At 51.4% G+C, this 25,618-nt stretch overlaps 8 protein-coding genes across 8 annotated transcripts; 3 read left to right on the forward strand and 5 right to left on the reverse strand.

Moving 5' to 3' along the window:
* Positions 1–138: 138 nt before the first annotated feature.
* Positions 139–2,202, forward strand: BC939DRAFT_439598 (S-adenosyl-L-methionine-dependent methyltransferase). The gene is made up of 7 exons (XM_051553983.1): positions 139–274; positions 369–479; positions 573–610; positions 703–742; positions 829–963; positions 1,060–1,450; positions 1,534–2,202. Exons 1-7 carry the CDS (start codon positions 224–226, stop codon positions 2,163–2,165), a joined length of 1,398 nt encoding a protein of 465 aa, XP_051416303.1. The 5' UTR covers positions 139–223; the 3' UTR covers positions 2,166–2,202.
* A 57-nt stretch (positions 2,203–2,259) lies between these two features.
* BC939DRAFT_473725 (dihydroxy-acid dehydratase) lies at positions 2,260–4,561 on the reverse strand (the record flags this gene model as incomplete). Its single annotated transcript, XM_051558370.1, has 5 exons — positions 2,260–3,323; positions 3,423–3,717; positions 3,919–4,111; positions 4,249–4,309; positions 4,441–4,561. 5 exons carry the CDS (start codon positions 4,559–4,561, stop codon positions 2,260–2,262), a joined length of 1,734 nt encoding a protein of 577 aa, XP_051416304.1.
* A 1,780-nt stretch (positions 4,562–6,341) lies between these two features.
* On the forward strand, positions 6,342–8,072 carry BC939DRAFT_284831 (uncharacterized protein). The gene is made up of 2 exons (XM_051551235.1): positions 6,342–6,560; positions 6,672–8,072. The coding sequence occupies exons 1-2, from the start codon at positions 6,540–6,542 to the stop codon at positions 8,028–8,030; spliced, it is 1,380 nt and encodes a 459-aa protein (XP_051416305.1). The 5' UTR covers positions 6,342–6,539; the 3' UTR covers positions 8,031–8,072.
* A 4,036-nt stretch (positions 8,073–12,108) lies between these two features.
* BC939DRAFT_284842 (uncharacterized protein) lies at positions 12,109–13,080 on the reverse strand. The gene has a single exon (XM_051551236.1). It carries the CDS (start codon positions 12,899–12,901, stop codon positions 12,260–12,262), a length of 642 nt encoding a protein of 213 aa, XP_051416306.1. The 5' UTR covers positions 12,902–13,080; the 3' UTR covers positions 12,109–12,259.
* Positions 13,081–13,484: 404 nt separating this feature from the next.
* On the forward strand, positions 13,485–16,558 carry BC939DRAFT_486078 (glutamine synthetase type III N terminal-domain-containing protein). Its single transcript, XM_051559324.1, has 2 exons — positions 13,485–14,042; positions 14,501–16,558. The coding sequence occupies exons 1-2, from the start codon at positions 13,665–13,667 to the stop codon at positions 16,400–16,402; spliced, it is 2,280 nt and encodes a 759-aa protein (XP_051416307.1). The 5' UTR covers positions 13,485–13,664; the 3' UTR covers positions 16,403–16,558.
* An 827-nt stretch (positions 16,559–17,385) lies between these two features.
* Positions 17,386–17,595, reverse strand: BC939DRAFT_379651 (uncharacterized protein; the record flags this gene model as incomplete). The annotated part of the gene is made up of 1 exon (XM_051551728.1): positions 17,386–17,595. A coding segment is annotated over one exon (210 nt), but the record flags the coding sequence as incomplete, so codon positions are not given.
* A 2,251-nt stretch (positions 17,596–19,846) lies between these two features.
* BC939DRAFT_284895 (uncharacterized protein) lies at positions 19,847–22,754 on the reverse strand. The gene is made up of 5 exons (XM_051551237.1): positions 22,504–22,754; positions 22,076–22,353; positions 21,083–21,521; positions 20,766–20,971; positions 19,847–20,658 (listed from the first exon to the last, which is right to left on the reverse strand). Exons 2-5 carry the CDS (start codon positions 22,291–22,293, stop codon positions 19,956–19,958), a joined length of 1,566 nt encoding a protein of 521 aa, XP_051416309.1. The 5' UTR covers positions 22,294–22,353; positions 22,504–22,754; the 3' UTR covers positions 19,847–19,955.
* Positions 22,641–24,407, reverse strand: BC939DRAFT_284927 (uncharacterized protein). The gene is made up of 2 exons (XM_051551238.1): positions 23,195–24,407; positions 22,641–22,922 (listed from the first exon to the last, which is right to left on the reverse strand). Exons 1-2 carry the CDS (start codon positions 24,053–24,055, stop codon positions 22,875–22,877), a joined length of 909 nt encoding a protein of 302 aa, XP_051416310.1. The 5' UTR covers positions 24,056–24,407; the 3' UTR covers positions 22,641–22,874.
* Positions 24,408–25,618: the final 1,211 nt, after the last annotated feature.

Here is a 25,618-nt window from a genome sequence, read left to right on the forward strand (position 1 = left end):
TGGAACAAACAACTACCCGGGCGAGGTCTCCTTTTGAGTGTGTTCCTCTAGCGAAAATTTTTTTTGTATGCGCGTCATGGGAGTAATATATTACTGCAATTGCTGCGACTAAAGATCGATGCTCATTCTCCTGTACGCTGTACGTACAGAGAAAGCTGCCAGACTTGAGAGTTGCTTTGCCGAAATGATCTGATCAGCTTGAGACTCATTCCGCACATACACCATGACAAAAGACATCAGGGCACTAGAGTTTTTTAGCGGAATCGGTGGACTGGTCCGTATTACCCCATGTTTTCATCATATCTGCGGACGTCATAATCTATCAAGATCAGATTGGTCCTAATTATCTGTTTTACATATCCATGTAGCACTTTGGTTTCAACGCGAGTGGAGCCAAGGGTAAAGTCCTCGAAAGCTTCGACATGAACCAACAAGCTAATGATACATACAGGTTGAGCTTCGGAAAGACTGCAGTCTCGGTATGTCGACATATAACTGCATGATTCTATACTCAACGGATAAATCGTTGCGGATCGCTGACATTTATCTTGCAACAACTTCTTCAATTGTAGAGAGGCATTGATAGGCTCACAGTCAAGGACATTGAAAAGTATATCTCCATGTCTACGGCACGTATGTCTGCCTCCCAACCGTGCGATCTTTTTAGCAATGCTAATCTAGATGGTCAATCGACTGATGTAGATATAATGCGAACTGTTGGCTCATGAGTCCGCCTTGTCAGGTACGCACTGACGCCCAAGGCCTTATATCCTGTTTCTACTAAATGATTTCCATTGACTGACAAAGTTGTCTGTTTTGTTATCATAGCCTTATACCCGTGGTGGGAAGCTGTTGGATGATCAGGATAATCGAGCAAAGCCGTTGCTGCATCTATTGGACCAGCTCGAAAAAATGGCAACACCCCCCACATATATCTTCCTGGAAAACGTCAAAAATTTTGAGGTAATGCCAGGGACGTTACAGCGGTAATTTTATAAAGTCACGGCATGGGTCATCGTGCTGACAAGAGCCACATACCATCCTTGACTGTACAAGTAGACATCTCGCTCGCGCGAGAGAATGGTCAGGTTACTCCACAAGATGGGATACGTCTTTCGTGAGTGTCTGCTTGCCCCACACAACTTTGGTGTACCCAACGATCGCCTGCGCTACTTTTTAATCGCCAGATCAAGGTCAAGTTTCAAGGAAGCGACACCAAGATCATCAACACCAGCAGTCGACAGCGCGGCGCAAACGTTTGATCCGGAGAAAGAGATTATCTATACCACATGGCCACTGCCTGCGTTTGTCGAGGACCCCAATATATCTATCAGACAGTATCCGTTCAATATTCCAGTGCTGCGGTACTTTCTGGATCAGGAAGAGAACGAAACAAAGGACTATCTGCTTTCACGGCAATTGATTCTGGAGCGACCAAACTTTCGTTTCGGTGAGTATATATGCGCGGATGAAATGCTTGAATGCACGATCCGGACGAGAAACATCTTCACCAACAATATTGCTTATTGTTAGATATCTTGCGCCCTTCGTCCAACAGATCATCATGCTTCACAAAGGCATACGGCAGCCACCACGTCGCCAGCGGGGGAGGGCTACTACAGACGCTCAAGATGGATCAAACTGAATATGATTTTGGAAACTCTGAATCGATTGCAGAGCTGGGTCTTCGATTCTTCACCCCCACAGAAGTCGCTCGCCTACATGCCTTTCCTTTGAAAGAAGAGCGTGGGTCAGAGTGTGCATTGGAGACTGACGATACCAACGAGCAAGGTTCCAACGTGGACCCTAGAACGTTGACAACTATAAGAGTATACAGCCCAAAGTTGGCACAGGAATCTAATGGACCATACTTGCAGTTCCCTGCCAAACTGAAGGCGCTGCAGCGGTACAAGCTGCTCGGCAATAGCTTGAACGTCTGGGTGGTCGCTGAGTTGCTACGGGGCGTCTTGTTTGCAGATCATCCTGGGAACCCTTTACCTATTTATCGTGCTGAAGACATGACCGCATCGGCCTTGGAACAGGCGAGCTCTACTGAGAGCATTGATACTGTAAAGCACGGCATTGAGGAACAAGGAGAATCAGCTCCTGATGGAGACGCAGAAGTCCGTCCAACGAGAGATAAGAAAAGACTGAAAGCCGAGTAACACGTTTCAAAAATAAAAAGTAATAATTGCTTGAGCGGATTGAGATATAATTACATGCAGTTTTATTTAAAAGAATGAGTTTTCTTAGGGCCGTTTACTCGTCGGTGACGCATCCTTCACTAGCATTCTTGACATTCTTGATGTACTTGTAAAGAGTACCGCGAGTAGCTTTGAAAGGAGGAGCAACCCAGCTGGCACGGCGGGCCTTCAACTCCTCGTCAGAGACCTTGATATCGATGGTCTTCTTGTCGGCATCAATGCTGACAATATCTCCGTTCTTGATCAAACCAATGGGTCCACCCTCCTGAGCCTCAGGAGTGATATGCCCGATAATGAACCCGTGGCTGCCTCCGGAGAAGCGACCATCCGTCAACAGTGCAACATCGTTTCCGAGACCGGCTCCCATGATGGCAGAGGTGGGCGTCAACATCTCGGGCATACCTGGGCCACCCTTGGGTCCAGAGTAACGGATGATAATGACCTGACCCTTCTTGATCTCGCCCTTCTCCAAGCCGTGCAACATGTCGGTCTCATGATCGTAAACGTTGGCAGGACCCTCGAAAAACAATCCCTCCTTTCCAGTGATTTTGGCGACAGAGCCGAGAGGAGCAAGGTTACCCTTGAGGATGCACAGGTGTCCAGTGGCCTTGATGGGCTTCTCCAAAGGATGGATGACATCCTGACCATCCTTCAAGTCAGGGACGTTCTTCAAGTTCTCAGCAAGGGTCTTTCCAGTAACCGTCAAGCAGTCTCCATGGATCAATCCATTTTCGTGGAGGTATTTCAAGATCGCGGGGGTGCCTCCAATGAGGTGAACGTCTTCCATGACGTACTTGCCAGAGGGCTTCAGATCGGCCAAGAGAGGGATACGCGAGCTGACTTCCTGGAAGTCATCAATGGTCAGGTTGACATTGACGGATCGGGCAATGGCGATCAAATGGAGGACGGCGTTGGTAGAGCCTCCGAGAATCATGGTCAAGACCATGGCGTTCTCAAAGGCCTTGCGGGTCATGATGTCGCGGGGCTTGATGTCGAGCTCGAGCAGATTGCGGATGGCCTTTCCGGCATCCAAACACTCCTGCAGCTTTTCGGGATACTCGGCGGGCGTTGACGAACTGTACGGCAGACTCATACCCATGGCTTCGATCGCAGATGCCACTATTAGAAAGGACAGGGGAGGGGGGGAGGTTTGTTCAGTTAGTCAACTGTGAGTAGAGGTAATATGTCCAACTATCATTTTTCTTTGTCGAGACATACTGGTATTGGCGGTGTACATCCCGCCGCAGGCACCTGCACCGGGGCAGGCGTTATGGACAATGTCCTGGCGCTGGGTCTCGTCAATCTTTCCGGCGAGGTAGGAGCCATAGGACTGGAAGGCAGAGACAATGTCCAGGGTGCCTTGGCCGCAAGAGGACGAACCGGGCTTAATGGTGCCTCCATAGACCATCAAGGAAGGACGGTTGATGCGGCCCATGGCCATCAAGCAACCGGGCATGTTCTTGTCGCACCCAGGCAGCGAGATGTTGGCGTCGTACCACTGTCCGCTCATGACCTATACAAGCGGGGGTGGGGGTGTTCGACATTGATTGATTAGTCAGTTTAAGCGGGCTATTAGAGTTGGACGTCACGCCGAGATCGAGGACGGTAGAACGGATCCCCGTGGAGTGGAGTGGAGGGGGCGGGGGAGGAGGAGGAGGGAGCTTTGCTGAAGTGGGGACCGACACATTTGATAGAGACGAAAAAAATGTCATACCGTTTCGATAGAATCTGCGATGATATCTCTGCTCTGGAGCGAGAAGCTCATGCCTGAAGTGCCCATGGAGATGCCGTCACTAACACCGATGGTGTTGAAGCGATAGCCAACGAGGCCAGCCTTCTGGACGCCCTCCTTGACCTTGGCCGCGAGGTCGTTCAGGTGCATATTGCATGGGTTGCCCTCATACCAACTAAAAAAGATTCGTCCAAGAACCAAGAAACAGTCAATTGACTCATCTCGGTCACAACCTGCGATCGGCTCTACTCACAATCCATAACCCATAACCCAATATTCGGCATCCGATATCCGAGGAACGACAGGACTTACACGCTCGAGATACCGACTTGGGCCTTGCTCATGTCGCTATCCTTCAATCCCGTGGCGTACACTGTCGGACCAAGATTACCGTTGCCATGACCAGCATTATCATTCAGAAGGGTTCGTTGAGAAAGGAGTATGGTGAGCAAATAAACCCTTTGTAAAGCACTCTTTTTCGATCGAGCACTGCAAGCGGCTTACACATGGCTTGGGATGCACCCTGCGACTTTGGCTGTGTGATCGTGGCACTGTATTTGTTGAGATCGGATTTTGAGGAGCTGTTTCCAGAAGATCCTGTGGAGTAACGGTGGCACTGCACCATGGCGGCTCTTGCTGAGGCCCTGCCATGACTATGAGGAAGAAGATGGAGCGTGTCAGTGGCAATGAATATGGCAATTGGGCTGATCGACGAGGGAGATTCTCGAGGTGTACTTGCATTTTGACCTGGCCAGCAACCTGTGATGCAGCTGCTGAGAGGAACGAAGACATTACTTAGGACGAGTGTTGGAGCGAAAGAAGGAAGGAAGGTTGGATGAGCAAATGGGGGAGGAGTGGGGCGGCAGTCGAAGAGGCGGAGGAATATGTGAAGAGCGTGAAGGAAGAGAAAGAAGAGGAAGGAGGAGAAAGAAAGCTCCTGCTTTTATCGGCTTCCCCCCCCTCCTCCTCCTCTCGAACGGCGACCTCGGAGGAAAAGGGTGCGCGCGAGATGCGTGTAATTAGATTTGTCGATTTGTGTTCGATTTGTCCGAGGTATAGAGGGAAAAGAGATCAAAGTTTGGTTGTTATCTGCTCTGTTTTGCATATGCATATGACCCGGATGGGTCATTCTGCACGCCCACGCCCACTCCCACAACTCCACTCCCACAACTACATCCTCTGCATCCGCCGTAGTCTATTTGTGCGTGCTTAGCTGCCATGGCTCTGTCTGCCGGATGAGCCACAGTAAAGAGTCCCTGCTGTTATCTGCTCTGTTTGCATATGCATATGACATGGATGGGTTATTCCGCGCGCCCACGAACACAACTTCACATCTAGTAAATACAAAAGATCATTTCTGAACTGTGCACACCCACAGCGGGTGCAGAAGAGGTCGATGAGTCTGTATTTGTGCGTGCCTATCTAGCATGGCTCTGTCTGCCGGATGAACTAAGGAATCTCTGCTGTCCCAAAAGACAAAGGAGCCCCTCTGTCCCCCCAGCTCGCACACACGACGCGTCTCTAAATCAACATTAGCCAACGCAAGTCCATTATCTAACAAATCTGGCTGCAACTCATCGACGAGTATTGTGGGAGAGAGTGGGAGAGAGTGGGGGAGAGTGGGAGTGCTCCTCCTGTTCGATCGACCTCCTCTCGGATCAGATAGTCCTCGAAAGGATCCTGTGAGTAGAATATAACCTTCCTCCTTATCGAACAACGCGCGCGTTCAGCTAGACAATGGCGCGTTCTAAGCCTAACTCGGCCTCTTGGAAAAGGAAAGAAAGAAGAGGAGGCCCAGCACTGGCCACTGCTCATGGGAACACAGGCTGTCGGTGGGGAAGAAGAAGAAACACCCACCACAAAGTAAGAAAATCAATCAGGCACTTGAGTGCGGTTCTCTTTCCAAAAATAAACTGCGAAGTCTTAAGGGCATGGGACACCAAACATCGCTGAGCAGTCCTTTTTATATAATCCTTTTGCCCACACCTCTTCATCCAGTTCATCCACCACACCATGACAACGACCCTGGACACAGCCATGCGCCAGCTGCCTTCCTTCCAGTACGTGCAGCAGCAGCAGCACCACAACCACAGCCATAGCCATAGCCATAGCCACAACCACAACCACAACATCCACAACACCCACAACACCCACAACAAGGCCACCGCTGCCCTCATTGATGAATGCTGCTCCCTAACCCATGACATCAACGATTTTTGTTGCTCCACTGTCGAGCCCAGCTCATGCTGCGGGCCCCAGCCCCATCTCTCGCTCGACTCGATGGAGTGCTGCAGCAACCCTCACACGCCTTCCTCAATTAATGGGTATACTGTTCAGGAGATTGAGTGCTGTATTATGGAGTCGGCCTCAAAGGAGGGCATGGACTCGGAGTGCTGCCAGGACCTTCTCCAGCCAGGAGCTGTCCTTCCCCGCCAGACTGCGCCCACTTGCTGCTCAGAACACCCGGAGGTCCTGAACGATTGCTGTCTGACCTGCTGTCCCGACACTCTCTCCTCTCCCTCGGGATCGTCCTCGGTCTCTGCAACCACACCCAACTCCTCTGCAATCCCACCATCGCATTACTTCCCAATTCAGTCTTTGCAATGCTCGACTGTGAACGACCCGTAAGTTGCCCGCTCTTTGTTTTGTTTGCATGCATGGTACCTCGATGGTCTCTCTTGCTTGAGCCAACTGACTATATTGTCCTAATATCCTCCCTTTCCCATGCGATTGAGTCTAGATGGAGCACGGGGGGTACCTGCAACCATATCGAACAGCCGCTACGAAATATCATCAACGGCAATAACACCAACAGCATTGGCAACTCCCACTCAGCATTCCACTTTTTGACCAACACCAGCAACAACCAAGAGACATCTCCAGATGTATCTCAAATGAGTTCGTCGTCCGCAACACCAACGTCCTCCATGTCGCTCTCTACAGGCATGATGGACGACGCTCAGATTGACCATATGATTCGTTGCCTCTGGACAGGATGCACGGCCGAATTCTTTTCGCAGGATGATCTTCTGCCGCATGTATCGCAGTTGCACATGCCCATGATTGACAACGATCATGCACTCTGTCTTTGGGAATCGTGTGCGACAGAGCAACAGGATCCAGATAAGCTGCTGCAGCATCTGAGAGCAGACCACCACATCGTGCCAGCATCGACAGCCATCTCGGAAGCAGAGATCTTGCGTCCAGAACCAAGAGCAAGGGCAATTACAACCGCAGATCAGAGGCTCAACTCATCACATGAGGAACAGCACCGCTGCAGATGGAAGGGATGCACTAGGATCTTTACCAACTTTGATTCGCTTACCAGTCATCTGAGCGAGGATCATATCGGCATGGGCAAGAGCGAGTACGTATGCGAATGGGAAGGCTGCGAACGTAACGGCAGAGGTTTCGGACAGAGACAAAAGGCAATGCGACACATCCAGACCCATACGGGAGACAAACCCTATCAATGTCAACTCTGCAGGAAGAGGTTTTCGGAGGCCAACATCATGGCTCAGCATATGCGCACACATACAGGAGAGAAGCCCTTCAAGTGCCCAGAGCCTGGATGTGGTCGCGAATTCTCGATCTCAGGAGCATTAACAATTCACCGACGTGTCCATACGGGCGAGAAGCCGTTCAAGTGCAAATTTGAGGGTTGCGATAAATGGTTTGCAGAGTCGTCGAATCTGACAAAACATCTGCGCGTCCATACGGGTGAGCGGCCCTTCCAATGCCCGTTCCCCGGATGTGAGAAGCGGTTCTCCAGACCTGACCAGGTGACGCGGCACAAGCGTACGCATAAGACTGCAGCAGAGAAGGCGGCCGAAAAGATGGCAGCGGAGACGTTGGCGAAGGGTTCTTCAGTAAAATCTCAGAAGCGAACAGCATCTTCAATCCAAAGCGCTTCTTCTGACGAACTGGTTCAGGAACAGGATATGGATAATGGCCACCACTCTTCAACAGTGGACGACTATGAAGTGTGGTCGTCGTCTGCATCGCCTTCGTCGTCAATGGACGATCTTGACTCTACACCTCCAGGGCGCGCATGGCAGCCGAACGGTAGCACTCGCAAGCGTGTAAGGACCTGAGAAATTTGCTTTTGGGCGTTTTCTATCGTTTGTGAACATGTATTTTTTTATACTTCTGTATCATACCTTTATAGCATATAGTATTATCTTTCGTCGTAATAATAAAGCGCTTCTTGTCCGCATCCAAGGCGGGTGAAGGACAGGAGTCGAATGCGCTGGTAAATCGCGAAATATATTTTTGAATCGAATGAATACTGTCCCAAACAAGGATCATGCACTTTGGGAGTTGCGCTATGGAAGGCCAGTGCAACTGGCTTGAGAGCTAATGAACCTAGATGATAAACCACGTATAGACCCAACAACGACTGTGCAGTAGCAAATGGGAATCGTGTGGTTGGAGCCATTATTTTGCTATTTCTTATATTTCTTAGGGAGAGGATACCCATGCCAGTATAAAATATCAACGGTCTGGTACCTGAACCAGAGTCTTCCTTTTTTTCGATGAAGAAGAAGATAAGTGCGAGCATGAAGTGGTAAAGCTGGGGCGCGGGAGCAGAAGGAGAGGCAGGCAGGTCTGTGGACGGGAGCTATTGTAAGGGCACAGTTGGTAAGCGAGTGCATTGTGACGGATACTCGCACGTTTCCCTGACGCAACTTTTCTGTAGCCATGCAACCAGCTACACGTCCAGGCCCAGCATTAAAGACTTTGGATGGCTATACTCTTTACAAAATCAACAGAGCTTACACTTAAACCACAAGGCAGAACTGGAACTGACAGAAAGAGAAGTTTTATTAAGCAAGCACAGATAGAAGAGAGCTATTCAGGATATGGCACTACGTTGTCTTGGGGGGGGGAAAGCATCCATCATGGGTCCTCGAGAAAAAAGAACACCGGCCTATTCAAAGATCGACGCGGCACGTAATAGCGTCGATCTGCTACTGGCACGTAAGAGGATCGCGTGTCTCTTTGGTCGGAGCAACGATTGTTGTTCTATGAGAACCATTGTCGGGCTCATCCAGGTCCACCTCGAACTCCTCCAACGCTCCATTGCGCACGTCTTCGGTACGTAGTGCGTCTCTTCGACGTCTCTTCAGTAGAGAACTCGCCCTCTGGTGCTCCCTCAAGAGCCGATAGAGGATACCTTCGCTATTTTGATCGAGTCAAAATTGGACGGTGCCCAAAGCTGGACCTCCTCCTGCAACTGTCGCCACTCTTCTTTCTCAAATGCGCCCTTTCTTTTGTTGTTGGAGGTCGTGTCGTACAACCCAACTATAGGCTGCAGGACTATAGTGACCGCATCTGGAGGCGGTATAAAATAGATAAAACAGCTTATTTGCAAAATAGAATCCCACAATTGAAGATCTCAAAGAACTCGTCTCGTTCCAGCTAGTCATTCAGATGGAGCACTCGACAGAGGCATCTTCCTCTAGCAGATCAGTTCCCCCACGACAACCTCCCCGCGATCACATCGGGACTCCCGATAATGAGAAGCACAAGTCAAAGATCGGACCCTCGATCATCAGCGCAGAGCCACAGAGCGATCGCTTCTCGGTCTTACCCTTCACCATCAACTTTCACCGTCTGGTACAGGAGCAGGAGGACAACGACCCCTATTACGAATACTTTGATGATCCCGACCAGGAGAAGGAGGTGCAAGAACGATGCGACGTCTGGGACGACGTGCAGGAAGCTAACAAGCCGTACGAGGACCCGACCGTCTATGGTTTACTTAAGGAATGGCACGAGAATCGATTGGCGAAATACAGGGAAGTCGAGGACAAAAATCTGCGGCCGAGATGGGCAACGGTTTTCGGTCAGGCGGCCGACGTTACGGAGTTTGGCGACCCTTCTAACTTACACATTCGCGAGAACCGTCGGACACGATCTGCGATTGCAGACGACGAAAGGCTACGACGACTATTGAGCGCACCCTCACGGGGAGGGAAGAAGGGACCCTTTGTTGAGGGCAGGCGATTACTGGCGGTCAGCGCTGATAAGAACAAGAAATCTTCGCGTGGAAGAGACAAGCGACGGACATCAATAGTCGATCAAATGGACAACGCAGAGGATCCGAAACGACCGCGTCTGGACTCACTGGATTCGCTACCGGCCTCCTCATTAAATACTGCAACAGATTTGAACAGCAACTCGGCAACAGATTCGACGCCGATATCAAGCGTGGCTCCGAATATGACTTCTCAGCCAATGAATCCAACAACATCGATGCCAGACGCAATAACGATCGACCTGACAACAACCACACATCAGTCAGAAGTGACTGATCTGATACAGAGTGTGACATTGAACGCGACATTGAACGCGACATCGATCGCGACTTTGGACGCAACATCGAACGCAACATTGAATGCAACATCGGACCCAACATCGAACCCCATATCGAACCCAATATCGGACGCAACTGCAGTGACATCGTCAACACAGACTCCGGACTCTATTACAGTTCCAGTCTCAGCTAATGACTTGAGCTCCACAGCTTATTCTGGCTTAACAGCACAAGCGCAGACGAAAGATGTCACAGGGAACGCGCAAACTGTCCGACACGAGGCTGAGGAAGACGTGGAGATGGAGGAGGACGAGGAGGACGAGGAGACAGAGGTGACACACACAACGCTGGAGAAAAAATTCCATGAGCTTTCTATGCAGATTGAGCAGTCCCGCTTGAAGACCCTGGAGGACGGGTCGCGGTTCGAGGTGCCGGTGTCCCATCGTCCGCCAATCAACTATCTCGGACCACAGCCCTCGCGATATAGCCGCCCGTACAAGCCCATTTTGGAAGGGGAGACAATAGTTTCGGTTGCACTCCATAGCGCCCTTCGACCAACGCAACGGATCCAGGAGTTTCTGTTTCTGGGCAGTCAACGATTGACGGCGATGAGGGATGCGTTCTACTGCTTGATGGATTTCACGACCCAAGCTGTGGACGACCCAGCTGAGAGTGCGCTGGTCAAGGACACCCTGGACAGGAAGACCAGCAACTCGTTCTTGTTTATCGAGGGTGTTTTTTACAGCGATTCACCTCTCTTGCGAGCAAAGATCGATAAGCGAAACGCTCTTTGGGAGCAGGAGCAAAAAAGGCGCAATGGCTTGACAGAGCGTCAACGGCAGCGTAAAGAGGAGCGCGAACGACGGAAGAGAATAAGGCTTGGGAAGAAGGTCCTACGTGATACGGAAGATCCAAGTACAGCAGCATCAAGGTCTACTAGTACTAACAGCAAGGATAACAGCGACAACAACGACAACAGCGACAACAGCGACAACAGCGACAACAGTGACAACAGCGATGACGAAGACAATATGCTTGACGAGCTACTGGACGATTACCACATAGGTCAAGAAGATGGTGATAGGATACAGGAGGCCATGTTCAAGAACGTTCCTATAGAGGATATCAAGGTGGAAAACGAAGAGGAGCTGGCAAAGGTTTCTTCGGACTACAGTCAGTAAGGGACCAAAGCTGAATTACTGACACTGACAACAACTTTTCCACTTGGTGCTGTATGTTTGTTTAACGTGATGTCTTCTACTGCTGCTTTGCTTTGCTGCTCTTAGGGTCATTTTAGACTGGGTCAGTGCGGATCCTAAGCGGAAGAACACAAAGGGATTCGATAGCCTGCAGAAGAAATACATGCACGACACTCTGATTCAAGATCTGAAGATTCGAGTCAACCATCCTTACTTGCTTGTGCACCAGGGCAACTGCGAACACATCCTTATGTTTCGTGATCTAAGGTATAAGGAGTGTGCGCTATTGTGGACTGGCCCAAAGTTTTGGTGTATCTCGCGCTCATAGCTCGTTTGCTCTCTCTCTTTATTTCTCTTTTTTCCTTTTTTGTGTGTGTTTTCTTCCGTGTAGATTGTTTAGTCATAGATTCGACGACTTGAATAGGAACAGCTACCCGGTGCCAATCTACAAATCCAAGTCGATTAGCCACAACTGCAGGATGTGCAATGTCAACCCTGCGTTCTATGTCACGGTTGACGACCGACTCGCGGGCGAGTCGCCATGCTATTTCTGTGAGCAGTGCTACGACGCGTTCCATTACGATGCGGAGGGTAACATTCTTTACGACGACTTTCGTGTTTTCAAATACGCCAAGAACCAGACGCTGTAGTGCACACAATAAAATCTGCCCCACACAAATGACATGCGACGATCTTTTTTTTTTTTTATTGATTGCTGCGTTTCGGATTATGTTAGTTTGAAAGAAATAACAGACCCCACGGCCGCATGCATCTCGAGTACAAGGTTTGACAATCTTTTTCTTATTCAAACCGTTCTTCGGGAGCCTTGTCGTCGGCCAAGAGGCAAGATCCCGGAATTCTCCTTAAGAAGACCAAGGTTGAAAACCCCTCCATTCCCAAGGGCAACGTTCTTCCGAAGCTGTCCCTGCTCATACCTCATACATATTAGAACGGACAGTGACCGTGCGGTATTGACACAGTCTTTTTGTGTACATACTTGCCCTATCTTGTGGTCCAAAGTCTTTTGGACTATGTATGTAATGTCGAACTCCGCGCGTTCCATTTTGACGGATGCACATCGACAAATAGTCTGGTCATCGCTTGTTTCTCTCCATCGAGAGTATGAAGAGCAGTGTTTGGCAAAACTGAGATCTTCATTCGTTTGTTCCAATACCATATCCGCCTGAAAAGAGCGGTTCTGGGTGTTATTGGCATTGAAGTAGCTGCTTCCTTGACACACACACACACACACACGCACAGATACAAAAAAAAAAGATAGAAAAAGGAAGCGTACAAACTGCTTCTTTATAGGATGGAAGGGATGTGTCAGATTTCGGAAAGCAATGAATAAAGAACGCACAAGCATGCAGTCGGGTTTCCTGGGAATACAGACGATGGAGGTGTAGAGCATGAACGAGTGTCCAGAGGAGAGGATAGCACACGACATGGCGAAGTGTCCTTTGCTACTGCTATTTCCTATGACGGAACCCCATTTTGAGGGCTTGAAGGAGGAGTGGGGAGAAGCGCTCGGAGGAGGGGAATCCGTGAGTCTTCGTTGGAGCTGCTGGGCCTGCGGGCGTGTTTGTCCGAAGGGCAGAGTGGGCGAGTGGGCGAGTGGGGGGGGCGGAGGGTGGGGAGGGTGGAGGGAGATGGGGGAGGTGGGCAAAGCGAGTGGGTCGTCTGCACAGAGCGTGCTATCATATGGGAGAGATAAGTGCAGGACCGATCTCCGTCAGATAATGCCAGGCCAGGCACCCGACTTCTCGCGGCATGTGCTGCCCTGACTCGCTTTTTTCCTTTTTCCCCTCGGTGTCTTTGCCACTAAAGCAGTAAGACGGTAGGACGATCAAACGATCAAGCGATCAAGCGGTAAAACGAGGGGAGCATGCAGACGATAAGCACTGCCGGGCTGCCTCCGCTGCGAGCGGGCGGAGGAGCGGGTCGACTGGCAGGCGACTGCAAAAAAAAGGCGGGGCACCGGACTATAAAAGGGATCCCCCCTCCCTCCCTCCCTTTCCTCTCTTTCCTCTCTTTCCTTTCCTTTCCTTTCCTCCATTCCCCACTACAACTCCACCGCCCCCCCCCCTTCCCATCTTCCCTTCCCTCCCCCTACGTCCTCGTGTGCACTCGACCCAGCAGGACTCTCTCTGTCTCTTCCTCTCACCTCCACATTGCCGTTTCCCCCTCCTAACTAACACCCACATACAAACATGTCTCTGAACAGCGCCCGTGTCAATTCCCTGAGGGACATCATCGATCGCCCCACAAGAAAGATCGCCTACCCAAAGAAGCCCGATGGCAAGCCCGTCTACACCTCCGAGTTCTTTGGCGAAAACGTCTTCCATCTCCAGCAGATCGCCAAGGCCCTGCCCAAGCCCGCCTATGCCTCCTTCCTCAAGCAGATGCGTGGTCGTCAGGCCCTGGATCGCTCCACCGCTGATGCCATTGCCCACGCTGTCCGCATCTGGGCCATGGACCGCGGTGCGACCCATTTCACCCACTGGTTCCAGCCCCAGACCGGCACCACTGCCGAGAAGCACGATGCCTTCCTCACGCTCAAGTCCACGTTTACAGCCGCTGGCGAGGAGGTAAGCAGCAACAAGGGACACTCAACACCACCAATTCAAAGCTCAGGACCCGATCCAAGATCCAACAGCAACAGCAACAGCAAAAACATCGACCGGGCTGAAAGACAGGACGAATCAAATGAAGATGGACAACAGGGATCTCAGGGAGGAGTCACCGCACAACAAAAGAAAAAAGGGAAAATGAATCGAAATGATTCATTGGGTTTTTTATTATTTCTTATCTCCCTTGGCTTGGTCTTATCGACATCAATTCCATCCTGTCGTATCCATCCAAAACGGCTGCGAGGGAAGGAAGAGGGAAGGTCTGCAGCAGCAGCAGCAGCAGCGGCAGATCGGCAGGATGCATGGGAATCAACATGCTTTCCTCCACACGGGCAACAAAAATTCGTAGACCAAACATGTGTTTGGCACTCGTTCGCATTAAACTGACCGCATCCTTCCTATTTCTTGCATTGTAGGTCACTGCAATTGATGCCTTCTCCGGATCCCAGTTGCTCCAGGCCGAGCCTGATGCCTCGTCCTTCCCCTCCGGAGGCATGCGCACCACCTTCGAGGCCCGTGGCTACACCGTCTGGGACACCACCTCACCCATGTTCATCCAGGAGGGCCCCCATGGCACCTCGGTTCTCTACATCCCCTCCATCTTCATCTCCTACAACGGCGATGCCCTCGATGAAAAGACCGTCCTCCTCCGCTCGACCGAGCAGATCTCAAAGTCTGCCAGCGAGCTCCTCAACCTCATCGACCCCGTCCCCGTCGGCGCCCAGCCAAAGATCAGCCACGTCCTCACCACCCTCGGAACCGAGCAGGAGTACTTCTTGATCGATCGCTCCCTCTACGCCCTCCGTCCCGATCTCAAGACTACCGGACGCACCCTCATCGGAAACCTGCCCCCCAAGCACCAGCAGATGGACGACCACTACTTTGGACGTGTCCCCTCCAAGGTCATGGCCACCATGTCCGAGGCCGAACTCGAGCTCTTCCGTCTTGGTGTTCCTGTCAAGACCCGCCATAACGAGGTCGCCCCTCAGCAGTTCGAACTTGCCCCCATCTTCGAGGAGGCCTCGCTCGCGGTTGACCACAACCTTTTGACCATGGACGTCCTCTCCAAGGTCGCACACAAGAACAAGATGAAGGTTCTTTACCACGAGAAGCCCTTCAAGGGCGTCAACGGATCCGGAAAGCACTGCAACTGGTCCATGTCAACGGACAAGGGTGAGAACTTGCTCGACCCCACTGTCAAGCCCGAGACCAACTACCGCTTCTTGCTCATCCTCGTCTCGGTCCTCCACGCTGTTCAGCAACACGGTGCTCTCTTGCGCACGTCCATCTCCTCAGCCTCGAACGAGCACCGTCTCGGCGCCTGTGAGGCTCCCCCATCGATCCTTTCTATCTTCCTGGGTCAGCACCTGACCGAGGTCCTGAACTCGATCGAGGAGAGCCGTCCCATCAAGAACTTCTCCATGCCCGAGATCCATACAATCAAGCTCGGAGGTACCGTCCTGGACGTCAAGGTTGCGTCCTTGCCCAGCATCGCCCGTGATTTGACCGACCGCAACCGCACCTCGCCCTTCGCCTTCACCGGTAACAAGTTCGAGTTCCGTGCAGTGGGCTCGAAGCAATCCCCTGCTTTCCCCGTCACGATCCTCAACGCCGCCGTCGCTTCGGCCCTCGGGGACGTCACTGCGGCCCTTCGCGAGCAGATGGGCGACAAGCCCTTCCCCTCGGACGCCGACAAGTTGGCGGTTATCAAGAAGTTCATTGCCTCGACCAAGAGCATCTGCTTCGAGGGCGATGGTTACTCCGATGCCTGGATTGCCGAGGCCGAGAAGCGTGGATTGCCCAACATCCGCACCTGCCCCGAAGCCTTTGAGCAGCTCCTCAACCCTGCTCACGCTTCCATGTTGACCAAGCTGGGCATCTTCTCCCAGACCGAATTGTCCTCACGCTACCTTATCATGAACGAACGCTATGCCAAGGACTTGCTGGTGGAGGCCAACACCATGCGCACACTCCTGGCCCAGCAGATCTTGCCCGCCGTGTTCGAATACCGCGGTAGCTTGGCCCAGTCCGTCCAGTTGTTGAGCGGTATCGAGGGTGAGGCCCAGTCTCCAGAATTGGAGGCCCTCAAGGCCTTGACTCCCGCCGTCAAGGAACTCCAGGCCGGAATTGTTGCCTTGGACGAGGCGATTGCCAAGTTGCACGCCATCCACGATGATCCCGTTACGGAGGCCAAGGCTGCCAGCGATTACATCATCCCTGCCATGCAGGCTGCTCGTGTTGCCGCTGATAAGTTGGAGGTCTTGACCGCTGACAAGTTCTACCCCATCCCCCGCTACTCTGAGTTGCTCTGGTTCTAGACGACCGCTTTTATTACCACACATATTCCACTCACATCCACACCCGCACACCCACACACCCACACATCACCTGAATAGATTGTAGCATAGTACAGCACTGAAATGAAGCACTTCGTTTGTAATAAATAAGCAATCCGTCTCGTTTTGTTTTATTTCTATTACTTTTTTTTTTTTTTTTTTTTTTTTTTTTTGCTCTTGTCTCTCGTTTAACACAATGGATATGGCAAAGTAAGGTGAAAGTAAAGTACAGGCAATGAAGAGTAAGGGGAAAGGCGGGGGGTTCTCTCTTTTTAACAAACTATGTGTGTTCGAGTAGGCAGTGCCTCATGAAAAGTAATCTCTTACGAATATAGAACGGCCTCTTCCATTGGCACATCAGGTAGCGGGCTACTCTGCTTTGGCTTTTCCTGATGCTGATCCTGATCCTGTGCCTCAGGCTCATCCTCGTCCATGCCAGTCGGCGACTCGAACCGTCGATCGTGCTCGGCCCCCAGAGTCTCCGCCTCCGTCTCCATTTCAGGCACCGTCGGCATACGTAGACCCTTCTGCGCCTCGTCTAGGTCCTCGTCCTCATCCTCGTCCTCGTCTATCATATGATCCTCCTGCTGTCTCTCCAAAACAGAGACCTTACTTGCCGCCGCGTGTGAACCGCTCCAATCCCCTGATCCTACTCCAGAAGATGAAGAATGCGCAGTATAGCCTGTAGATGGGGCCACGCTACTGACGCTGCTCAAGCTGGTGCTACTTCTCATACTGCTCCCGCTGCTACTGCGACTCGACGGCCCCACGCTTGCAATTCCATTGCTGGTATCGCCGATCGCCTTCAGGCTGTTGGTGTTAGGGTTCTGCTCCTTGTTCGCCGCTGCACCCGTACCAGCACCAGAAACGGTTGCAGATGCAGTCGCAGCCTTCTTCTGCGCCTCATTCGCAATCACAAATGCAACCGCCTTCTGTCCACACCCCTGTCCACCACCCCGTCCCAAATGCCTGCGGAGCGCATCCGGTCGAATAAACTGATGGTGACAGAACTGGCATTCAAAAGGCTTGATCCCTGTATGAAGCTTTGCGTGTCGATTCCGATCGTGCAATCTTGAGAACGCCAACGCACACACGTCGCACTTGTAAGGCCGCTCTGCCGTGTGCACTCGCATATGTGCCCGCAGATTGAACGGACGCGTGAAGCTCTTGTTGCAGTTCGGGTGTGAACAAGTATGGCTCGCTTGCCCCGCTCGACGTGTAGGCTTGCCGTTGTCCTCAGCTGCGTTGTTTCCGCTATCCTTGCCATTGTCATGGTGTTCTCCACCCTCCTTCTCCAAGTGCCCAGCGGCGTCTATGGCAGAAGATCCCAAATTCGACGATGAGCGAGGCTGCTTATCAGCAGGCAGGGCCGGCCCCTGTGTATCATGGTCATTTTTCGGTCGAATCGCACCCGCGCCTTCATATGTCCTCGCCGTCTTGCTCGCCGGTCCATCATGTGAAGACGTGTGGTAAGACCCTGATCGCTTCTGTCCCGCCCCAACCTGCTGCTGTTGTTGTTGCTGTTGCTGTTGCTGCTGTTGAACACCTCCATGTCTCGCTACCGCCTCATTCCCCTCCGCTCCCGACCCCGCAGGACTACGGCTCGGATCCTCCTGATACGTATACGGCACTGGCAGATTCAATCCGAACGAAGGCAGCATTCGATCGGATCGACGTTCCTCCTGCATATGCTCATAATGCTGCGGTGATTTCGTCGGGTGATCATACGGCGAAGGCGAAGACGGGTACCTGCTGTGCTGAGGGTGATGCATCGGCGATGTCGTTCGTGGTCCATTGACATTCGCACGAGGCGAGGACGAAGGCGAACGCTGCGCATGGTGATGCTGGTAGCTGTGATAAGACGAAGGGCTATGCTGGAGCGATGACCCCTCCCGATGATCTGGTTCCAATCGAATTGATGGCAATGATCCCGTCCGTGTTGGCTGAACATCAACCGGATGAAGATACCGTCTCGGTCCTGCAGAACCACTGCCACTCATACTCGACGACGAATGTGAGTAAGGATTTGGGTAAGACTCACGTAGCGGTGAGGGTGACCGTGTCTGGGCCCCATGGTGCGCTTGTGAATGTGCATGCATCGATTGTGATGTTGGCCTTGGACGGATATGCTGTTGCAATGGGCTGTGATGCGACGGAGGAGGTGAGGAGACCATGTGGCGTGGACCTGTGAGCGTAGGCTCATGGCTACCATGTCCATGACCGCTGCTGGGATCACTATGCTGCATATTATCATCGGATGTGGACTTGACATACATATTCCCGCTGGAGCCCCTTCCCTTCCTGGCCCGACTGTATGCGTCACGGATTCCATCCTTGAGGTTCTCATGGTATGGGGGCGCGAGAACAGGACGGCTCTCCGGGAGCCCTTCCTTGGGATGATACATCGCCGCAAACCCGTGGGGTGTACATGCAGCTTCGGCAAACATATGTCGAGGCAGTGCGTTGTGCGCATTATGAATGTCGACGGATGCCTCATGGTTTTCCAGCGTCTCATACATGGACATATTGCCCTTCCATGCCGCATAGTGCAGAGCTACAATTATATCCGCAAAAAAAAGGGAGGAATTAGAACAAAGTTATCCAAGGAACTCTTTTTTTTTTTTTAGCAAGAATGTTGAACTACAGCCCGCAACAGCCTCTTGGTTCCTTTTTTCGTACCTGTAAACCCGTTGCAATCTGCAGCGTTGACCTCGATGCGCTCCTTCAGCAAATAATCGACCAACTGATCCATCTCCAACACCACCGCCAGATGCAACATCGTATGGCGCTGTTGGTTTGGCTGCGAGATATGGGGCAGATCGCCCGCGTCCCTCAAAATGCTCATGATATCCGACTCCAGTTGCTTGCATGTCTGCGCACTCGGCGTAAAGGACTGCATCAAGCCCTTCGCCATCATCTCCGCCACCATCCGCTCCAGTTCCTCATCATCTTCGGGACTCATGTCATGAGACATCGGACTATGGCTCGATCGTCGGCGTGGGCTTTCTGCCATGGGGTTCAGTCGAGACCCACCCAACCCAGAACGCTGAGATCCCGAGACGTCGGATGAATCCCGGCGCGTGCTTCCACGGCGAACAATTCTCGTGGCTTTCGACCGCAAATCTCCCAGTCCACCCAGTCGCTGCTCGGTCGTATTATCCGTCGATGAATACGCAGATCCTGATCCAGATCGGTGAGGCTGTGGCTCATCGTCATAACTCTCGTGTCCCATGTAGACAATATCGGCAACGAGCTCCGCCAACACCAGCGCAGTTTTGTCTACATACGAGAATTGGACATCCGATGACATTTTCGTGAATGAAGAACTGGGAGAAAGTTTGGTGTGCATTCCAACAAAGACAACTGCAGGGTTGATCCTTGGTGGGACATGGCACGTCAAAACATCCGAGTGAAGGATCGTAACGTTCGTCGCTGGTAAGGCATCAAAGTACGGAATCCATCCAGCTGTAGAACAAGAAAAAAAAATGGTGAGTTTCTACCGTATAAGAAATAGAAAAGAGTCGTTCATGCATGCCTATCGATTCGTACTTCGGAACCCAGAGCCAAAAACAGTAATCTCAGTGCCTCCTAACATATCGCCAGCATCCGGAATAATCCTGCTGATCTTGGGTGCCATGAAGCTGTCGTTCCACGACTTTGCTTTTACAGGTGCGTATCCAGTATGCGGACCCAGTCTAGGTTCCGCCATAGATGCGGCATGTCCCTGACTAGGTCCCTTGTATGTCGGTCCAGGTCCGTGGCCCATCAACGGAGACCGACTTTCCTGGCTACTGTAGGGCTCCTTGTCCAATGTATGATGTCTCTGACGAACAGCCTCAACGCCCGTGGACGGTGGTTCATAAATCCTTGGGAGATGGTCTGCGGTATAATGCCGTGGGCTATTACTGTGGGATGAGTAGGACGGATGCTGAGACGCGTGCTGTGGGCGAGTCCCTGCGTTGTAGGGTTGCGCATGGCCATATTTGTCGAGTGGTTCGTCGGGTATAGAGTCTGGCTCCTCTGAATAGAACGATTGTCCCATGACCATGGCTGGAGGCGCACTGACTCCTAATTCTTCTTCAGCACGATTGGTTCGAGGCTTGGCTTCGGCCTTGTCCTCGCTGAAGGATGCCATGCTCTTGTTTTTGTGGTTTCCAGTGAACAGAATATCTTTGGTTCTACATGATCCAACGTGGATCTTTTGGCCGTTCAAATACTGCATCAGACTGAACTTGAAACTAAGATACCATAGTTGAAGAAAGAACCGAAAGACCGAATACATTAGTCTTCCTTCTCCTTTGAGTTCTAACTTCACTGGCTCATCGTCCTGCTACTGTAAACTTACAAGTAACGGTCGTTGTTTCCTCTCTTGTCGTGATGTGTTGAAGAGCATAGGACCTTAGCCATGACAGTCGATGTTCCATGCGTAAAGTCGACGACGTGATCAGCCACGCAGAATTGAAGGATCTGACCCGGATCCACATTGTCATTAGCCCCAGCCTTCAACGGCGCGCCTGGTCCGTTGGACGGCTTGCGTACTTTACCCTCGACCTAAGATAAAAAATCAAATGGAATATTCTCGCGTAAGTCCTCTAATGATCGAGAAATGTTGACAGTCTTGCTTCGACTGTTGGCAACGCATGAACACGTTTTCTGCCTCACCTTGTGGCAGCATTCTGGACACGCCTGTACAATGGCTTCTGAGCTTGCGAGATGGACAGTGACCTCGAGATAAAAATGACTCTCTGGGTCGCCTGTCAAGGGAGAGCGTACATCCTGCGACTGGTTCGATTGAAGATCCTGGTTCAGGGATGCTCCTGTGGAAGCCGAGTCTGTAGTTGTATTGGCTGCTGAGGCTACTGCTGCTGTTGTAGAGTCGGCCTGCCTTGCCTTTTGGTGGCCCTGGATCATTTTTCGAGGTAGAATGAGGGACATTGGGGTTTTGAAGGGCTCATTAGAGACCGATTTCAGATCTAGCTTGATCAAGAACTGCTGTCCTGTCCTGAAGGAGTTTGTGTCCTGATTCCGCTTATGAAATGTTGCGACTGTGAGTTGGTACTGTCCCGATGAGAGCGTAGCAACCGATGACTGCAGCGGGCCCCTATGAAAAAGAAAAGAAAGAGGGATAAGCAGAGGGCAACAGATCGGTTGCTTTGGCGTCAGTCCTAATGGCCCATTTGCCCAGAAGTGATACCAAAAAGAAAGAGCCAACTCTGGTCTTCCCGAACACAAACGAAGACAGCATCAACATCGACATGAGCGACAACAGCAACAGCAACAGCAACAATAACAACAACAACAATAACAAATATTTGCCGTTTGATACTGTCTGCTTCATGTTGCTGATCCCTACTAGGGGCGTTGTGGATGACACAATGGGCTGGGTAGCGGCGAGGGCTGTATGCATTTTTAAATTTGGTCCAATGCGCAGGATGGTCCATGAAAAAAGACAAACTCAAATAAATTCATCCCACACTAGCATCGTTGCGCATGCTAAGCCAGAAAGACCAAAGGATACTGCTGCTGTTCCTCCTCTTCCTTGCCAAGGCCTTCCATCAAAGTACAAAAGAAGCTCAAAGTAAAAAAAAAAAAATACCGCCATGTTGTTGAAATGCATGTATACGGAAGATTATTCACCGAACAGAATTTACGAACCTGAAGCTGAGGCTACTGCTGCTGCTTGTCTTGCTCGGATGACCATTGCTGTGGCTGTTTGTGTAGTGCCCACTGCTGTATTGGTTGTGGCTATACTCGATGCTGTCCATAGATTCGGACTTGCCTGTTGCTGATGCTCCTGAGTGTGCTGGGGCTGATGTTGTGGATGATGAGGATACATGCTGTTGTTGGTCGTCTGCGAGGGAGGCCTCGCTCATCAGCGGACTCGTGACAAGAACCTGGTGCGGGAGAATGAATTCGTGGTTCGGTGCCTCAAGCTAAGAAAAAAGAGGGTGAGAGAGACAGAGAGCAACCACACATATATACATAGTTTAGTATATCAAATAGTCAAATAGTCAATGGGATGGATAAAAAAGAGGGCGTTATCTTCTTTGGGATCAAATCATATCAATGGCCTCGATGCTAACAGCAGCGCCCTTGCATGAACATGAATATCGACATCAACAACAGCATTTTCAGGTGAGCTTTTCGCTGGGGGATGGAGTAGCAAATGGGCGTTGGAATCCGGAAGGATAAGTTCCTGGCTGACGTAAAGACACAAAAAAGCAAAAAAAAATCCTTTGACTTTCGCCCTTCGCCCTTTCGTTTCTTTGGTCTTCGCCATGGGTGTTCGGTGTGTTTTGGCCGCTTTGGTTTACATTGGACCGTGGTTCCGGTCAGCCTCCCTCGCTTCCATGCTCAAGATCAAGAATAAATTAAAATAAGATGGTGCGGTGTAATGAACTCCCTTCTTCCCTCAGTCCCTCCTTGTTGACAACAGCCAACAGCGGCGTATCTGTTATTGTTGAGCATTTGCGGAGGGGGATAAGAAGCGAGCCAGGGCCGACTGAGAGGGGAAAAAAAAGAAAGCGCAGCTGGATGGGTGAATGCATGACAATCTTGTTTTCCAGCAGGGCCGACAGCTTTTTTTCTTCCCGACTACTCGACTTTGCTTGCTTAGCCCCATGTCCCATTCTGCAGCTTCACTGTTCAATCCAATCCAATCCAGTCCAATCCAGTCCAGTCCACTCCAGTCCACTCCACTCCACAAAGAAAAAAAACAAAAAAAAAAACGGCCAAAAAGAGAAAAAGAGAGGAAAGGGAAAGCCGATTACATACGTTGTTCGCGGTAGCTGTGTTGGTGCCCGTGCCTGTGCTTGTGCTTGTGCTTTGGATAGGCCGCTTCGTGTGAGCAGTTGTAGTTGTAGCTGTAGCATCGGTGTTCCTTGGGTCTGTCCCTTGCGACGACGACGGGTGGTGGCGGTGGTGGTGATGGTGGTCACCGCCCTCTGGATGTGTGTCTGAGGCCATGTTAAAGCCAAGGGTAAAAATTGGAAAGAAAGAAAGAAAGAGAGAGAGAGAGAGAGAGAGAAGGGGAAGAGATGATACAGAGGAACAGAAACACAGCACAACGCAGGTAATAAAAATAAAAAATGAAAGATAAAAAATAAAATAAACGGGAAGAATAAAGACCCTCTTCTCTTTTTCAGCAGAATAGAACGAGCAATAGTAATGGCAACGGTAATAGTAATAGTAATAATAATGGTAATAATAATGAAAATAATAATAATAAAGGAAGGAAAAGGTATAACCCAGGCGATTGAGGCCACAGGGAAGGACGTCGATCGACACGTCGGACGAGGGATACGAAGAGCAGGACAGAGGAAAGAGGGCGGTGGAGTGGCGGGTCAGGTCCGTGTGGAGCGCGGGGGGTGAGGCGGGGAGATGGGCGTGGGGTGTGCAGGGCGGGATGGGCGATGGGGGAGTGCGATGAGGGATTGGAGAATGAGGGATTAGAGAAGGAGAGATCAGACAGAAGAGATGATGGCGAAGCGAGAGAAGAGAAATAAAGAGGAAGAGAAGGAGGGGGAGGGGAGGGGGAGGGAAGAAAAGGGAGGAGGGGGGGCTGAAGGGTGCTGCAATGGGAACGGGAAAACCAACCTCGCCTGAGGCAAAGGCGGCTGTGGCTGTGACCCACATCAACCGGACTCCCCCCTCCCCCTCCCCATACGCATCCACATATCGAATTCATTATTCCATCCAACCATGCGAGGGAACGCCAGCGCAAGAAAGTCGTGTGAACGAACGCCAACTGAGCCGATTCCTCGTTCCCCATCCTCGTTCGCATTTGTCTCCTCCCCCTTGTGGACCGTTGCAGCTTGCGAGGGAGGGCCAAAAGGAGCGAGCACAGTCCTTTGTCTCTCGATCGACCTCCATCGATATCCAACTTGTGCTCATGTCCCCAGGTAACCGGCCTGCCTCAACTGTCTCGCATGGCTCCCTTCACGACTATACAGGCAGAACGCATGGCTGTATATCGTATGTCGAATGTCGTATGTCGTATGTGGAGAGTAGATGACCAGCGTACTACATACCGACCAACGCTCACCGACCCCGCCCTCTTCTTCTCGTTCTACCCCAGGGATGTAACCTGTTCTTATTTCTTGTTTGTGTACCGTTTCGTCAGTACGAATTAGATTGCGTGTGTTATTTGTGTCATGCTGCTGCGGCGGAGACTAGACGAGTGGCGTGGCGGCACTGAGGGAAACACAGGAAAACACAGGAAAACAGGAGACACGGCAAGGAATAGCAGCAAGGCAGTAAGGCAGGGTGGGGCAAGATATTTTAAGGCATAGGGTGTGTATGTCTCTACTTTGTCGTAAAAATAACCAGGTTTCGTTTCAGTCAGACGCAGGGGGGGGGGAAACACGTACAGGCGTCTACAGCGCTGTACGGGGTCCAGCAGAATCGTGTTGAGGCATCTGCGGGCGATCGGGCCGGCTCGACCTGGCGCTGCAGACAGCCCCCTTTGCCGCCAAAGGATAACGCGCCTGAACGGAGGTGCGCCTCTTTCACCTCTTTCATCTGTAGAAACAAACGCCCGGTTGGCTACAGAAGCCCACCTTTGTTATTTTATGCAGCTGAATACTGGTAGCAGCCCCCATATCAGTATAGCCTCCTCCCTTGGCTGCCCCTTCTTTGATAAGAAGTGGCGTTACTCCCTGCTCCCGCCAATGTCGCATCCTGCCACTAAATGTCTCAGGAACAGCACACCGTTTGTCAGTGATCTTCTGGATACAGATCCTTCCTGCTGACACCAGCACAAGATGTCGATCCCTAATACCGCTTGTGTCCCTGGAGATCGACCCAATTTTCAGACCCGTCCAGCTTTTGTCTCCGACGGATATATAATTTTCTCGATGGCGCCATCAAAGTCCTCAGGACCTCAGGGAACTATGGCATCTTCACTGTCATCCCGGTTGTCAAATGAGATGAACCCTGAGCCACAGCAATCGAACCGAGTCTTCATTCGGTCAAAGACTCTCCTCTTTCGGCTCCTCGTGCAGATGTCGTTGTTGTACACATACATCCTGTATACAGGTATCACAGTAATGACCCTTAGCAGTAAGGACAAGCGCCAAAAAAGAATAATGAACGAGCTAACCTTGCATTATTTACAAGTGGGCTCCCACTGGGTTCGACACGTCGCAGGGACGGGCAGGCACGCCTGTGGATTGGACTCAATGCCGGCTCACAAGTAAC

Source organism: Gamsiella multidivaricata (assembly GCF_025024155.1).
Source record: "Gamsiella multidivaricata strain RSA 2152 chromosome Unknown BC939scaffold_7, whole genome shotgun sequence".
Taxonomy (NCBI): domain Eukaryota; kingdom Fungi; phylum Mortierellomycota; class Mortierellomycetes; order Mortierellales; family Mortierellaceae; genus Gamsiella; species Gamsiella multidivaricata.